This window comes from Spermophilus citellus, assembly GCF_964194105.1.
Source record: "Spermophilus citellus genome assembly, chromosome: 2".
Lineage (NCBI taxonomy): Eukaryota > Metazoa > Chordata > Mammalia > Rodentia > Sciuridae > Spermophilus > Spermophilus citellus.
In genome coordinates, this window is record NC_138183.1 from 240,531,280 (window position 1) to 240,548,270 (window position 16,991).

Sequence of the window (16,991 nt, forward strand, 5' to 3'; positions counted from 1 at the left end):
ACATCTCCAGCTCAAGAAGGAGCACCTTTATGTGCTCCTGAACCCTTCCATTTTCCGATGCCTCCATATGGTAGCATACTAAAATCACATTATTGACCTAATAGTTGGGATGCAAGAAGAGTTAATAATTGCTTGAATGACTAATAGCTCAAATCATAATGCAATGTAGAAGACTGGAATGGTCGCTAATGATCAATAAGCCTAGTTGGAAGTGAAATTATAATCCAGGATTCTAGGCAGACATCAACCTGAATTAAGGCAAGAAGTAGAGTTAGGGGTTGTACAATTGGATCAAAGGCCATGAAGCCAATAAAGGGAGATAAGAGAAGAATCAAGCTGAGCATAAAATTTTAAAATCAATGCACAATCTCTAAATTTCTCCAAGATCATTAGAGTATGAATCTGTGGTTTGTGGCTTTTGTCAGTAACCCTGACAAAATTTGACATGGTAGTGAATGAACCTGACTCAGTTCAAACAATTAACTGCAAACTGTATGTTTGTAGAGATATAGAAATAATAGTTTCCTGAGTTTCTTCCTCCGTGTCCTTGATCTATTTTTTTGGGATAGTGAGTCTAGTGTTAGTGCTTAACGTCAGATAAAGAAGGTTAATGTAGTAATAAAAATATTGAACATACACTCTGGGATATGTTTTAACCCTTTGAGAAAGTAAATAAATATTCAGTAAATATACAATAAGGTTATTTAGCCAGGCAAAGTAAGAAGACTGAATAAAGTGTCGTGAAATATTTGAAAGTCTATATTCTGAGAATTATCATTATTTTTCTTTGTTCCTTAGAATGAGAAATGTGTATACTGAGAAAGAACAATTCTAATCTTCAATACTAATAAAGGACATTACAAGGTACACGTTTAAATATGGAATTGACTATGACGACTAGTGCCTCAGTTTCTTGTCATGACAAGGATTCAAGAGAACTCTGAAATGTGAGCTCAGTGGCTTTATTGTGAAAATGGGTGGCAGGAATTTTGTTAATGGAGGCGCAACACAAAGCTTGCAAAACAGAATTCTTAGAATTTGGTTTTATTTACTTTTTTTTCTAGATATACATGACAGTAGATTGTATTTTGACATATTACACATACATAGAAGAAAATATAACTTGTTCCAATTAGGATCCCATTATTGAGGTTATATATGACATGGAGTTACATTGTTTGTGTATTCATATGCAATAGGAAAGATAGGTCCGATTCATTCTACTGTTTTTTTTTTTTCTATTCCCTGCCCTTACCTTCATTATCCTTTTACATTTCCACTCCCTTGTCCTGGGTTAGTAATCAAATATCAGAGAGAATATTCTGTCTTTGATATTTTGGCATTGGCTTATTGCACTTCTCCAGTTCCATCCATAATTTCATTATTCTTTAGGACTGAGTAAAATTCCATTGTATATATTTACCACATTTTCTTTATCCATCCATCTGTTGAAGGGCTTTTACATTGATTCCATAGCTTGGCTATTGTGAATTGAGGTACTATAAAAATTGAAGTGGCTGCATCCCTATACTATGCTGATTATAAATCCTTTGAGTGTAAACGAGGTGTAGGACAACTGGGTCAAATGGTGGTTCCATTCCAAGTTTTCTTTTTTTTCTTTTTTTTTAAGAGAGAGTGCGAGAGAGGGAGAGAGAGAGAAAGAATTTTAATATTTATTTTTTGGTTATCGGCGGACACAACATCTTTGTATGTGGTGCTGAGGATCGAACCCGGGCTGCACGCATGCCAGGCAAGCGCGCTACTGCTTGAGCCACATCCCAGCCCCCATTCCAAGTTTTCTAAGGACCTTCACATTGCATTCCAGAGTGCTTTCATGAACTTGCAGTCCCTCCAGCAATGTCTGAGTGTATGTTCTTCCCCACATCCTTGCCAACATTTTTTATTACTTTTATTCTTGATAATTGCCATTCTGACTGCAGTGAGATTACATCTTAGTGTAGATTTGACTTATCTAAGTTTTAGAGATGTTAAACATTTTTTTCATATATTTTTTGACCATTAATAATTTATCTTCTGTGAAATGCCTATTCTGACCCTTAGCCCATTTATTGATTAGGTTATTATTATTTTTTACTTTAAGTCTTTTGACTTCTTTGTATATCCTGGAGGAGCTTTTGTTAAAGATTTTCTCCCATTCTGTAAGCTCTCTGTTCATGTTCTTGATTGTGTCCTTTTCTGTGAAGAAGCTTCTTAGTTTGATACCATCTCATTTATCGACTCTTGATTTTGATTCTTGTGCTTTAGGTGCCTTATTGAAGAAATTGGTTCTTAAGCCAACATGATAGAGAGTTGGGCCTACTTTTTTTTCTAGTAGGGGCAGAGTGTTCGTTCTACCATTTAGATACTTGATCCACTTTGAGTTGAGTTTTAACCTTTTTATTATTATGTACTTATTTGCATATTAAAAGCATTTACTCTTCCCAAGGGCTTATGTGATTTGATAATATGAATAAGACAATCATCTCAATGACAGTCTGAGATTACTACCTGTCTCCTTGTCTGTCATAAAATTGTATTTTAATGTGAAGTCTTCCATACATGAGAAATTCCATATATAGACACTTTTTATAAAATTGTGATGTTGAACACTTCCACTTTTTTATTCCAGATAAGACAACTACCATCCTGAAGAACACAGCAACTTGTTCTGAAGCACCAGCCAGTAAGATTCCCAAGGGGAGCAAAAGGTCATCACTGCACACTGATCATGTTCATCCTCACTGGGCTACATTGAGCATCACCTCAGTGCCTGCCTCTCCACCATGTCAAGTTCTGCTGCTGTATTTTATTTTCCATATATATATATATATATATATATATATATATATATATATTTTTTTTTTTTTTTGTTGTTCAAGAAGGATCATGGTAAGTGAAGTCAGAAACCAGAGCTCTGTGGCCACATTCATCCTGGTGGGGTTCTCAGAATTCCCGCACCTACAGGCACCCCTCTTCCTGGTGTTCCTCAGCATCTACACTGTCACTCTGGTGGGGAACTTGGGCATAATTGTGGTCATAAGGATAAATCCCAAGCTTCATACACCCATGTACTTTTTCCTCAGCCATCTCTCATTTCTGGATATTTGCTACTCCAGTGTATTCACACCCAAGCTGTTAGAGATCTTGGTTGTGGAAGACAGAACTATCTCCTTCAATGGGTGCATGACACAGTTTTTCTTTATTTGTATGTTTGTGGTTACAGAAATGTTCATGTTGGCCGTGATGGCCTATGACCGATTTGTGGCTGTGTGTAATCCCTTGCTCTACACAGTTGCCATGTCTCGCAAGCTCTGTTCCCTCTTAGTGTCTGGGACATACATGTGGGGTGGCCTGTGCTCCTTGATACTCACTTACTCTCTGCTAGTACAGTCCTATTGTGGATCTAATGTCATAAATCACTTTGGCTGTGAGTACTCTGCCATCCTCTCTTTGTCCTGCTCTGACACTTCTTTCAGTCTGATGGCATGTTTCGTCATTTCTACATTCAATGAAGTGTGTTGCCTCCTGATCACCCTTGCCTCCTATGTCTTCATCATCGCCACTGTCAGCAGGATGCCTTCTAAGGGTGGCCTCCGCAAAGCCTTCTCCACCTGTGCCTCTCACCTGATGGCCCTCACCATCTTCCATGGGGTCATCCTCCTTCTCTACTGTGTGCCCCATGACAAAAGCTCCTGGCTCCTGGTCAAAGTGGACACTGTTCTTTTCACTGTCATGATTCCCATGCTGAATCCCCTGATCTACAGCCTCAGGAACAAAGATGTAAAAGAGACAGTCAGGAGGCTGATCAACTCCAAACTGCATTCTCTCCACATAAAATTCAGATAAATGTTTTTGTATATCCTAACAGTACACAACTTTTAAAAATGTTTTTGGTGATACTTAAGTTTTAACTAAATATATAATATGTTCTTCTCCACCCAATATTGAATAAGAAATGCTCTTCAATGTTCTGAGTGCTTTCTAATTTTCTTGTTTCATTACAAATATCCTGCTTTTGTGTATTTCTTCTGAAGAATTTCAGAAAGCATGCTTCCAAACATTTTCACGGAACACTACAGAAGTCCAGAATTAGGAGTTAGAAGTCCATATTTAGAACTTACTTCCATTTCTACAGCCTGGCTGTTCTTTGTTCTTTAAGTAGTGAAAACACAAATGACATCTCCCTATACCAGAATCATACTCAAGCCTTCAGAACCCACTGTGTTTACTCAGAAAGTTCTGTGAAGCATAACTTTCTGTTTCACTTTAATACTTTAAGTGCAATAAGAAACTTTTGTTACATATGAAAAATATTGACTGGCTTTATGAAGTAAGTCTTGAAAATAAGAGGTATATCTGTATGCATCACCCATTTTCTGAGTATCCACGCAATATGTTACAGTTCAATGAAATGTATTGAGGTAATGCTGAGTGCAATGAGAATTTGTGGTTACTTCTAACAATATGTGTATCCTGTTTTGAGGGACATGACATAATAGTTATGAAATTGTACCTTTGATCATCCATTCTAATAATAAATTCATCTCTTATGTAAGTGTTTATGAGTAAATTTCCTTATATACCATTAAGTTGGTTAAACAGAGGAGTCAATGTTATTTATGTTCCCTGTTCTTTCCTGAACATCTGTAGGTTACATTGATTATACTTCCAAAATAGATCTATTTATTTTTTTTAAGGAAGGATTTTTTTAAAAAAGGCTTTATTCTATTTATTCATTTGTATAGATCTGTTTCTTGATTTCCATCCTCTCTGATCTATCATTGTAATACATTTGGAATTTAGTGGTTAATGGAACCCTAATATGGTTATTTTTCTTACAAGAAAGTTATTAATGAGAGATGAGCTATTATGTTCTTAGAAAATTTTAAATCTATTTATTTCCCTCTGTTGATTATAACTGTAATATACATTTCTATTACATTTATAGTGAAAAGAATTCTCTTTGTAAAAAAATGTAGTAATTGACTCTCTGATATTGACTTTAAAATTTAAAAACATGTTCTAAAATATTTTTTTAATTGCCTAATTAGCTCTTAAGTAGATGAAGAGCTGAAATATCACCAGTAACTCAAAGCCAATCACAGCCCATTCTCCCAACTCCCAGCAATAATAAAATTATTACTTTAATCATAAAGATACACTACTTCTTCTATAGGTATTAACTGTCTATCTCTTAAAAACACAAATTAGTATTTGCCATTGGCAAACTTTAAGGGAAAACAATCATGTAATGTGTGTTTCATGCATCCAACTTTTATAAATTATCCATATGATTTTACAAATCATTAATTTTGGTGCATGCATTTATTATTTTAAAATTTTTATTCTTATTTAATATTTCACCAAGTGAATATTCCAGAAATTTTTGTAAGTCCGTATAGATTGAAGGACATTTGGCATCCTTTAAATTAGGAAATATATTCTGTTATACAGCGCATAAATACTCATTATAATGCAATTGCACACGTATTTACATCTGAATATTTTAATTTTAAATTGTTCCTATCAATTACACTTTTAACAGTAATGTTCAAAAGTTAAAAAGTTATTATCTATTTTCTCAACAACAGTCATTATTTTTACCCATTTGTTGTAGATATTTCATTGCAGCTTTAATTTGAATATTTGTGTTTATTGAGAAAAGGCATATTTTAATGTGCTTATTGATATTTTTCTAAATGTCTATGTATGATGCTTTGCCAGCATTTTCAATTATTTGTGATTTATATTATTTATAACTGAAAAATTTCATATACATTATGAAAATTATCCCTTTTCAGCTGTGTTCCTTGAAATTTTTTTACATCATGCTTTATTTTCATGTTACTAATATCCTTTGACAAAGAGAAAGTTTAAATCCTAACTTAGATAATATATTTTGTCTAATGTTTTAAATATTATTTAAAACCATATTTATCCCCTTGAAATCAAGAAGATATTCTTCCCTACAGTATTCAAGATGATTTTTGTTCTACACATTCTGTATTAACATTTATTTGATAGAGTTCCTTCAAATATGCTAACATTAATGTAAATTTTTAATGATTATCATTTTAGAATTGTTGAAAAATTTTTTCTGCCAAACAACAACATATTTCATTTATCCAAAACATTTATCAGCAACCTCCCCCCAATACCAACAAAAATTCATACGTACTAAAACAGAATGTGATTTTCTTTTTTTGTGAATTTCAAAAGGTTCATATTTTGAATAATCAATTACAAATGGTATAAAATATGGAGTTATTGTTATGGATTGGTTTTATTTTTCTAATGACCAGCATATCAACATGTTAAACTTTCCCATATGATTTGGTGATTTAAATTAATTATAGTTTAAATTAGAAATAAGGGATTTTCTCCAAATTGTGTTGTTTATACTCAGAGAAAACACCTGGTAAAGATTCTCTAAGGTATGGTTCCCCAAGGTCAGTCATTTCCAGGTAAAACACTGAGGCCTGAATTTGACTTCTGGGTCTGACTCACTTGAAGAGACTCTGTGATGCCCAGATTTGTTTTTCATAATAAGATAATTTTTATATCCTTGGTACCTTCAGTGGTATATTTTGAATAGTATTCTCATTGCTTAATTACCAACTAAAACAATTTGTAAAACAGCTACTTTATTTGAGAAATAATTTTTTTAATAATTTGCTAAATGAGACTTCAATAAATAAATCTGGATTTTATTGAATTATTGAATCTAAACACTATAGTAGGATTTGGGTGGGGAAAATTATATTAAAAAATTACAATTATTTTTTGTCAGAGGAACACCTTTTGAGCCTAGTGACAGTCGTGTGTATATCCATCAACTGAGAATAAGAATACCAGGTATTGAACTCTCTTTCCTACACCTTTAAGACCTTGGCATGATCTTGTTTTAAACTTCATCTATGTTCTTTAATAATGTTTAATAACTCTGGCAGATATTAATGTTATGCAAATTATCCATTCTCAATTTTTTTAAATTGCTTTTATTTTTTAAATACACGACAGCAGAATGCATCACAATTCTTATTACACATATAGAACACAATTTTTCATATCTCTGTTTGTATATAAAATATGCTCACACCAATTCTCAATTTTTAAAAATCTTTAAGAGGGAGATTTTAAATAAATTGTAACACTGTAAAGAGATACAATGTACCTTGTATATAATTTTTACTTTGAAGTCACATGGGTGAAAGCAGATCTGGTGTAAATGGTGTAACTGAAGTCCCTATTTATCACATAAGTTTTCTATAAGAGTGTACCTGGAATCTGACAGTAGGAGGTAACAGTTCTTAGAATTTGAGGGGAAATCTGTTGTCCTATTTGGAAGTGATATTTTGATGAATGTATTGAATTATAAAATAATATATGCATAAGAGATTGAAAATGCTGAATGAACAGAAGGAACAGCAGTAGCCTATGGGGATGAAGGTACATTAGAAATTATAGGTCATCACACAGAAGTTCATAGATTACAGGTATGTTGTGAAAAGTTCATTTTGTAAATGTATAAGAATTTGAGCACCACAATAATGTAAAACTTAAATTCAGTTGTGCAGGGTGGGAGTAGACTGGTCACCTGAGGATCCCCTGTTACCTAGCTGATTATAAGTGGAATAAGCATTAAGTTGAGAGCACAGTTTGAGATCTTTCATTTGGCTCTAAGTTGTTTTGCTCAGCCTGAAGTCAAGACGAAAAGATAGCCTGAAGGAGCCAGAGAAAAACAGGGAGTAAGGAATACAAGAGAAAATAATGATTAGACCTTGTATCAGGTCAACCTAAGTGGAAATTCTGCCTTAGATGCCTGGTCATATGCAGGATGGAAGTTGTTAGTTCTCTCTAAAACTCTTCTCCTTAAATGTGCAAATAGAATAGTCCCATATGCATAAAGTATTATTATTATTATTATTATCATTGTCACAGGTACATGTACCTGATATCACTATGTATATGGGGCATCTCCAATTAGAAAATAATGTAAAACCATCATCCAGGACTATGTTCCACATTTAGGGAATGTCCCCAGAACTTAGTTTATTTTTTTCTTTACTTTGTGACATTATTTTTATTAGTTGAATAAGAGACTAATATTCTCAAGGTCTGAGACCCTGGAATAAGTTTGTATGTAAAACTAAAGGAGTAGTTAGAATGAAATCAACAAAGAACACTGCTTTTACTATCTCTGCCAAAATTTTTCTACTTCTTGTTCCCTATTGGCCCATATCTTGATTTCCAAAACAATATCTGGCTCTGTGTTCTAGGATTTTTCTTTTTTTTATGATATATCATCTTTCATACATTTGACTCAAATTGTGTTTTGAACTCCCATTTTCACCCCAAATACAGATTGCAGAATCACATCTGTTACATATTCACTTTTTTACATAATGCCATATTAGTGGCTGTTGTATTCTGCTACCTTTCCTATCCCCTACTATCCCCCCTCCCCTCCCCTCTCCTCCCATCTTCCTTCTCTACCTCCCCTGCTGTTGTTCAATTCTCTCCCTTTTTTTCCCTCCCCCTTGGGAGAGAAATGGAGAGAGAAGGGAAAGCATATGGAAATGGTAGGAGACCTTCAATGATACATAAAATCATAAGAGGTCATGAGGGATTTTTCTTTATTGGTTAAAAATTACTAGTAAATTTAAAAGACAACTTTATAAAGAATAGAAAAAAGAAACTGAGTCCTAGGTGGATTCCCTACAATGTAGAACAGTCCTGGATGTTTTAACATCAATTTCTAATTTAAGATATCCCATATACTTCATTATATCATGTAAATGAAGCAGTTACAGCAATAATGATGATGATAATCTAATGCCTGTAGGATCATTGTATTTTTATAGATAAGAGAAGAGATGCAGAGAGCATGAATAGCTTCTCAGAGCCACATACAAACAGGCTGCTAAGGCAGAATTTTGACAGGGTATTCTGATCTGAAGTCTAAGATTTTTACAAAGTTTGTACATATTTTCAAGAAGAAATGTAAATGATCTATTAACAAGGTTTGGCCAATCAGCAAAATGATTACTAATATTTGCAGCACTGCTAATCTGAGACAAGGATGTCAAGATGATATGGCCCATTAAAGGAACCATTATTGAAGAAAGGGGAAATAATTCAGGTAGATGTGAAGATTCAGACAGTGTTTACCACACAAGGGGAATAAATGTTTAAAATCTTATAAAAGTGGTGTGTTTGTGCTGTATTTGTCCCTTTGCAGACAATGTAAGAAACCAGCTTAGGGTTTTCTGACAACTAAACATTATCTATTGTGTGATGTAAACTTTAAGAAACAGAGGGGAAATATTGCTGAAGACGTGAAAACAGAAGGATCCTTGTGTTTCCTTCTACCCTGAAGTAGGTCTCAACCTTGTTTCGAAGACTTCATCTGTTTGACCTGCTTAATTGTACCACACCCATAAAAGTAAAACTCAAGTTTTGCATCATGTGTTGATTACATAGATTGGTCTAAATGTCTAAGATTTCTGGTAGGAATAATGTATATCTCAGCCTTCCAAATCTGCAAGGATTTCAAAAATAAAGTAAATCATTTCTATATTTGAAAAGAACCATTTGTTCAATCACATGAACAATACAAAAAGTTAAAAATGAAACAACACAATGATTCCATGACCTGGACATGGGTGCACTGTTTGTAAGGTGAATTAGCCATGGTAAATTATGTAGAAAGTCATGATTTTTGTATAACTGTAAAAAGTCTGTAAAGTGTGGCTTAATACGGATCAGCATTGCCTCAGATTTCATGTGTGAAAATGTTAGAATTATTTATGCTTGTGAACCAAACTCTGGTATACACTTCAATCCTTACTAAATGCGTTTATATCATAGTATTTTACACCCAACATCAAAGGTTGCTTTTTGTTAGTTGGAATTTCTTCCTTTGTATACATTTTCTTGTTTGTATTTGATGTATATAATTTATATGTTTTTTTGTGACTGCACATATTTTTCAAATTTTTCAGATTTTCAAAATTAAAGAATGCTCAACATTTTTCCTTAGAAGTAAAATAATTTAGATTATGTAGCTTTTACAGATGCTCAAAGGGTAGGATAGCAGCATCACTGAGAAACTGAAGTGTCGATGATTTCAGAGAAGACAAATCAAGGTTTTTCAGATGACCAAAGGGGATTCTATGCAACTTTGACTATAGGGTATTTCTAGAACAGTAACACTAAAATATCCATACTGAACTGTTCAGTACCAATTAAGCTGCAGGAATGCATATCTGCCTGACTGGATTATAAACAAGGAATACCTGGTGAAACCTGTTCCTAGGATCCCTATTGGCAGGCATAGCTGAGCCATCTCTGTGGTAGAATGTCCCGCTGCCATGAATTAAGATAGGTTCCTCTGCTTTCCTTTCACAACACCTTCTCTCTGCTCTTTCAGCTTCTTGGGATGACCTCTCAGATTTCCTCCAACAGGAGCCAAATGCAGGATGAGGGGAACCAGAGTACAGTCTTCACTTTCATCTTCCTGGGCTTCTCAGAATATCCAAAGCTCCAGGTGCCCTTGTTCCTGATATTCTTGACCATCTACACCATTTCTGTGCTGGAAAACCTTGGTATGATACTGATCATCAGGATTAACTCCAAACTCCACACTCCCATGTACTTTTTCCTCAGCCATTTATCCTTTGTTGATTTTTGCTACACCACCACAATTGCACCCAAACTTTTAGATTTCTTGGTTGTGGAGGACAGAAGTATGTCCTTCAAAGGATGCATAACACAGTTTTTCTTTGGCTGCACCTGTGTCATCACACAAACGTTTATTTTGGCAGTGATGGCCTATGACCGGTTTGTGGCTGTTTGTAACCCCCTGCTCTACACAGTTGTTATGTCTCGAAAGCTCTGTGCTCTGCTGGTGGCTGGAAGTTACATATGGGGTGGAATCTGTTCCTCCACACTCACATATTTTCTTTTGGCCCTATCTTACTGTGGATCTGGAATTATCAATCACTTTTGCTGTGAGTACTCCGCCATCATCTCTACATCCTGCTCGGATTCCTCCCTTAGCCAGTTGGCATGTTTAGTCATCTGTATGTTCAATGAGATTTGTAGCCTGCTGATCATCCTTACCTCCTATGTCGTCATAGTCATTACGGTCATCAAGATCCCTGCCAAGGGTGGCCTCAGAAAAGCTTTCTCCACCTGTGGCTCCCACCTGGCTGCTATCTGCTTCTGCCATGGGGTCATCCTCCTTCTCTACTGTGTGCTCAAATCTAAAAGCTCCTTGCTTCTTGTCAAATTTGCCACTGTGTTTTACAGCATGGTTATCCCTATGCTAAATCCCCTCATCTACAGCCTAAGAAATAAAGATGTCAAGGAGACCTTGAGCAAGTTAATGCACTTAAAAGTGCTTTCTCACTCATGATAGTTACACTCTCCCCCCACACACATTTCCCTTCTAATTTCAAAATAATGTGGATTAAACATTGCATTGATTTTAATTGTTTCTTCAAATAATGGTATGCAATTGTTTAGAGAACTTGTGAGATAATTTAAATATATCTGATTGTTAAATCAAGTTATACTTTAATAACCACTTATGAGCAAAGGAGAATAATGAGAAAGGAAATTCTGTGTTTTTTTTTTTACCTCAACAAGAATGTAGTAGGTTAAACAATGGTTTTCTATGATGTCCATAGTCTATTTTTTAGAGCTTAAGTATGTTTCTTTTTATTTCAATTTCTTCATTTTATTCCCCACCCAATCCTTCATTTCTTTTTTTAGTGTTCTCTTATTCTGTATCCCAATGTGGCAACCTTATACACAGAACTTTATTAATAATAATTCTCTGTTTATTCCTCCAACCAAGTGAAGAAAGAACATGAGCAACACTATTTGATTTCCACGTAAGCACTTTTCCACTCCCTTTGCCTGCTCTGCCTGAAGATCGTGGAATTCATAATTTTTTTTCTTCCCAGCTCTAATCTCTATGTATAGGTTTTGAATGCTTACATTTTACTTTTTTTTCTGCATTTGAAATGCATTTAAACTATACATTCCATTTTATCTGGTGTCCTTTTGAGGAATTTTTTCATAAATTGTAACTACGCTTCATTTTTTAACTGAATTGTGTTTCATCAAATGAATTTACCAGAATTAGCTTATTTGTACTACTGTTTATTTTTGTCTGGAATTGTTTTCTTTTCGATCTCTTAATGAAAGTGTTTCCATGAACATTGTTCTGAGGGTCTTCTGTTGATATCTGTTAGTCTAATTGAGTTATTTACAAATTGTTAGAAAATTTGTTTGTAGAAGGAAAAAAAAATCATCTCCTTCACAGATGCATTAAGCAATTCTTTGTGTGTATTCTCTGGGGGACAGATATATTCATATCAGCAGTGATGTGTCAGGAATGGTTTGTGGCAGTTTCTCACCATCCTTTCCATACAGTTGCAATGACCCAAAGCTCTGACCTTTCTATCAACTGTGACATGCTCTAGAGCTATCATCACTTCCTTTATATCCCTGTACTTTTGATTGGCTTTGTCTTTTGTGTGGTGGCTATGTTGACATATAACTTTGTGAGCATGGTGCTCTTGATGTTTCTCCTGCTCTGTCCCCTACATAATTTAGAAGAGCACTACTTATGCCTCTAATTTTCTAATGAAATATGGAAGATTTTCATTACTGTGTGTCCCATGTTTCATTTTGATCATGAAAATGTCTTCAACTGGGGGTGCTACAAATCCTCCTCCACATGAATCTCTATCTCAGTGCCAGGGCTATGTTGTTGGCATGGTCCTTTTTCTTTGCTGTGTTCTTCCTTCTCAAATGCAATGGCTTGTTGCCAAGTGACCTGTCTATCATAGAGTGGCCATACCCATGCTCTACCCACCATAGATAGCCTTGGGAGCAAGGTGTGAAGAAGACATCAGGAAGATTACCAAAACCCAATTGTTACATCATAACATGTTAGAGATACTGATTACTTCTGAAACTAGTGGTGCAGTTGTTCTACAACAAATCAGCATATGAATCTATGGTAAATCACCAAGAAGTATCCCAGTGTCTGTTGGCTCTATTCTTTAGTACTTTCAATAGCAAAAATTATCTTGCTTCAAATCTCGGAAGACTTAAATCAAATCTTTGATTTAGATGTCATACAAAGGTTTCTATTTTACATATATATGGTATAACTGGATCAGTTAGTGGTTTTATTCCTAGTTTTTTAAGGAATTTCCATCCTGATTTCCAGAGGGGTTAAACCAATTTGCAGTGCCACCAGAAATGTATGTGGGTTCCCTTTTCCCCACATCCTCACCAATATTTATCGTTACTTGTATTCTTGATAATCGCCATTCTGACTGGCACTGTAAATCATGTTTTCTCTTTATGTACAAGCACAAGAAAATGTAAAATGTTTTATAAATGTACATTCATGACATAATTTTGCTATTAATGTTAACATCGTTGTGCATCAATTATCTATCATTTTTAAAACTTTGACTAGAATGATTTTAGATCATTTTCATTTGTGAAAAAAAAGTAGAGATCTCAATTATTTTTCATCCCATCTATTCCATGATCTTTCAGTGAAACCAAAATGCTGATGTAACATCCAAATATTATTTGCTCATCAGCTATTTTTAGACGAAAAATGTAATATGCATCCATAAACTATTGGATCAATGACTGAGGTAGCATTGCTGATATCAGTTGAGCTGCTCTGGCTTGAGAAGGAGCTCAATTGCTCAGCTCACCTTCAGTCTCTCTCTTTCTTGTATCTTCTCTGGACTATTTGCTTACTTATATTCGTTTATAGCAGAAGTTACAATAGGTGTTGCCATTAATTAAATACTGCATGTCACAAATTCAATCTCCAAAGGTAACATTTAATGGGTCTGAACAAATAACATGGATAAGTAAAAAAATAAAGAAGGGAGAATGTCATCTCCCTCTTATGGAAATAGAAAGTTATATGTCATCAGTCAGGAGTACTGTTAGGAGTGAAGAATTTGGCTCAAAATTTCCAAATTGATGAAAATTAGTACAACTCTGAACACATTCTTGCTTCATAGTGCCATATAACTTTACTGTGGATAAAATATAACCCATGAATGTAGCTTGATTTCCTGAAGCTTTCATATTATATATGAATTGCCTTCACTTATTGAGATTAAATATAAAAACTCAACTTGTCATTGTGTCTTGTCCACCATGTACCAGTGGAGAATAGGGAACATATTCATTCATCATAGGTTCATTCTAACCTTTTAGGAGATACTAGTTTTCCCCAAGATTTCCTTTTTCTACCAAATAAAACTTGAAAAATTCTTACTATAACACTATCCCAAGATACATGTATTATACAACTTACCATTTACATATATTCAACACTTATTAAGTATTGTAATATTTTAAAAAATATACTTTAATTTTTAAATTGTCAATCATTGATTATAGTTTATTTGCCAGTCTATTATTCTAGAAAATGTATAGGTGAATGTACATAGTTTAATAAAGATCTCTGAAATTTTTGCTTTTAATTGTGTACAGTTTTACATATTACTAAAATAGTGTCATTTTTCAAAACACATGTATTTAACACAGTGATCAGATCCATGCATTTAAAGTATTTGCCATGTCAAACAGTTATATAACATTTATCTGTGCATTGTTATGTATTTTATCTGTAAGATATCATGTCTTCTGACAATGACACATTTATCTACTTATATAATCTTCTCCTTATCATTTATTTAAAGGTATATCTGTATTGTCAACTATACATTTTAAAATTCATAGTAAAATAATTGATCAAATATGAAAAAATGAGGATAATGCCTGATTATAATTTGAAAATTATTTGATATTTCATTAGAAGGTATACTGTTTCTGTAGTTGTCATGTGAATATTCTTTATCAAAATGAGGCACTTCTTATTTTGTTTTGGCTGAAGAAATTTCCACATGGATCTCTATTACATTTTAAAAGAAGAGTTTCTGAAAATATGTCTTTACATTTTACATTTATTTGGGTTTACGGTTGTTTAACATTAATTGATTGCTAATTATTGCTGTCATGAAAATTTTATTAAAAATCCAAGAAGGCATGGATCAAGTGGTCTTGAGACTGAGTGACCTGGATTTATGATCCAAGTCTGCTTTCATATTTTCCTCTATTACAGTCCTTTTCCCTGAGTGCAAATTGTCCCTTTAAACAAATAAGATATTTTCTTCCTTTTGAAAACTGTTTTCTATTGTTCTAATCTTTTTGTCAGTAAGACTGGGTACATTGAATTTTCTTTTTTTTTTTAAAGAATTTTTTTTTAATATTTATTTTTTAGTTCTCGGCGGACACAACATCTTTGTTGGTATGTGGTGCTAAGGATCGAACCCGGGCCGCACGCATGCCAGGCGAGCGCGCTACCGCTTGAGCCACATCCCCAGCCCACATTGAATTTTCTTATAATTTAAGCTTTGTTTCTTGGATCATATTCCTTCTTAAAAAATATTTTTGAGTAACCTATTATTCATTTATTTTTTTCTTCTTTTTTTTTTTCTGTATTTGTTGTGGGAATGAAAATGACAATGGTAGAACCAAGTCCATTCTCTCATTGGTTGCAGGGGCTCTACCACTGAGCTACACTGAGGTTTTTATTTTTCATTTTGAGACAGCATCTCCCTAAATTGCCAACCCTTGAATCTAACAGGCAATCCTCATGTCTCTGCATCCAGAGTTGGTTATTCAGATGGGAGCCACCTCACTAAGCAACATCTTTCTTTTAAACAAATTTTGCCTTTGATTATACAGGATCTCATTGAGATATTTCTATATTTTAAGCCAAGCAGAGGACATGTAATCCATAGTTAACATCTGTACTTCCTAACTGCTTATATGATAAAAATTCTACTTCTTTATTGATACAGACAGTGACTAGGTTTCTGAATCTAAAAGCAATCTCATAGTTTATAAAAATGATGAATTAAAATCATAAAGAAACCACATATTGGATGATGAAAAGAAGTTAACACCATATGCACAGATTATCTAACCAAAAACCTGCATATCGTTCTAGAGAAAAAAATGTGCCATTGAAACTTTTTTATATAAGCAAAATTTCAAACATGTAACTTGTACAATTGCTGTTGGGCCCACATAGATTCCAGCTTCATTTATCGTTTTAGTTTTGCTTTATAGACAATAGCAAACAATTTTTTTAAATAGAAAGAAAAGGAAAAATAAAAAAAAACAGTCGTTTCTAAGGATCAGATTTAAAGTAATGCTTTAAAACTTTAAAAGTATTCTCATTGATATAATCTTTTCCATGGCTTCAGTTGACATACCAGACCAAATGTGTTGGTTTTTTTCAGGCATTCAAGCATCTCAACCAAACATTTCATATTTGCTAGCCATAGTTTTTCAAAAATTCTTACTTATAAAGGCAAACATTAATTTGATGCTTAATTTTAGAATACCTGTTCTGGATGATCCAAATTATCTGTAGCAGATAATTCAATTTGTAGAATTGATATTTTTACATTTTATTTCCAAATGTTTATAGGTATGTATACTTCTCAAAGTTTTATGGTCAGCACCCATTCTCATGGTTTTAACGGGTCAATCTTTGGAACCACTGTTTTTTTTTTTTCAACTGCTTTCTATTCTAGGAAATGTTGTGTGAATTACATTAGCTATATTTGAAATATCAACACTATAACTTTAGGGAATGGTGAGAAAGAGAAGGAGCTGCAGTTTTGCAGCACAATCTTGACACCAAACAGATCTCAATTCTCTGATTCTCCAGTGAAGGCATATCAGGATCATATTGGGTCTATAAAGTGGAGTATTAAAAAAAAGAGGTATAATACATTGTTTGGTATGTTTCCCTGTAAATAATGTACAAATATTCGACAAGGAGAGGAGGAACAACACATGAACTGTTACTGTATTGAGATTAAAAGAGAAAATATGGCTATGTTTTATTGCTGTTTTTC

General features: G+C 33.9%; 2 protein-coding genes across 2 annotated transcripts; both read left to right on the forward strand.

Moving 5' to 3' along the window:
- Nucleotides 1-2,886: 2,886 nt before the first annotated feature.
- Nucleotides 2,887-3,846, forward strand: LOC308641836 (olfactory receptor 1165-like; the record flags this gene model as incomplete). Its single annotated transcript, XM_081280422.1, has 1 exon — nucleotides 2,887-3,846. The coding sequence occupies one exon, from the start codon at nucleotides 2,887-2,889 to the stop codon at nucleotides 3,844-3,846; it is 960 nt and encodes a 319-aa protein (XP_081136548.1).
- A 6,595-nt stretch (nucleotides 3,847-10,441) lies between these two features.
- On the forward strand, nucleotides 10,442-11,419 carry LOC308638635 (olfactory receptor 1165-like; the record flags this gene model as incomplete). Its single annotated transcript, XM_081276262.1, has 1 exon — nucleotides 10,442-11,419. One exon carries the CDS (start codon nucleotides 10,442-10,444, stop codon nucleotides 11,417-11,419), a length of 978 nt encoding a protein of 325 aa, XP_081132388.1.
- Between the last annotated feature and the right edge of the window lie 5,572 nt (nucleotides 11,420-16,991).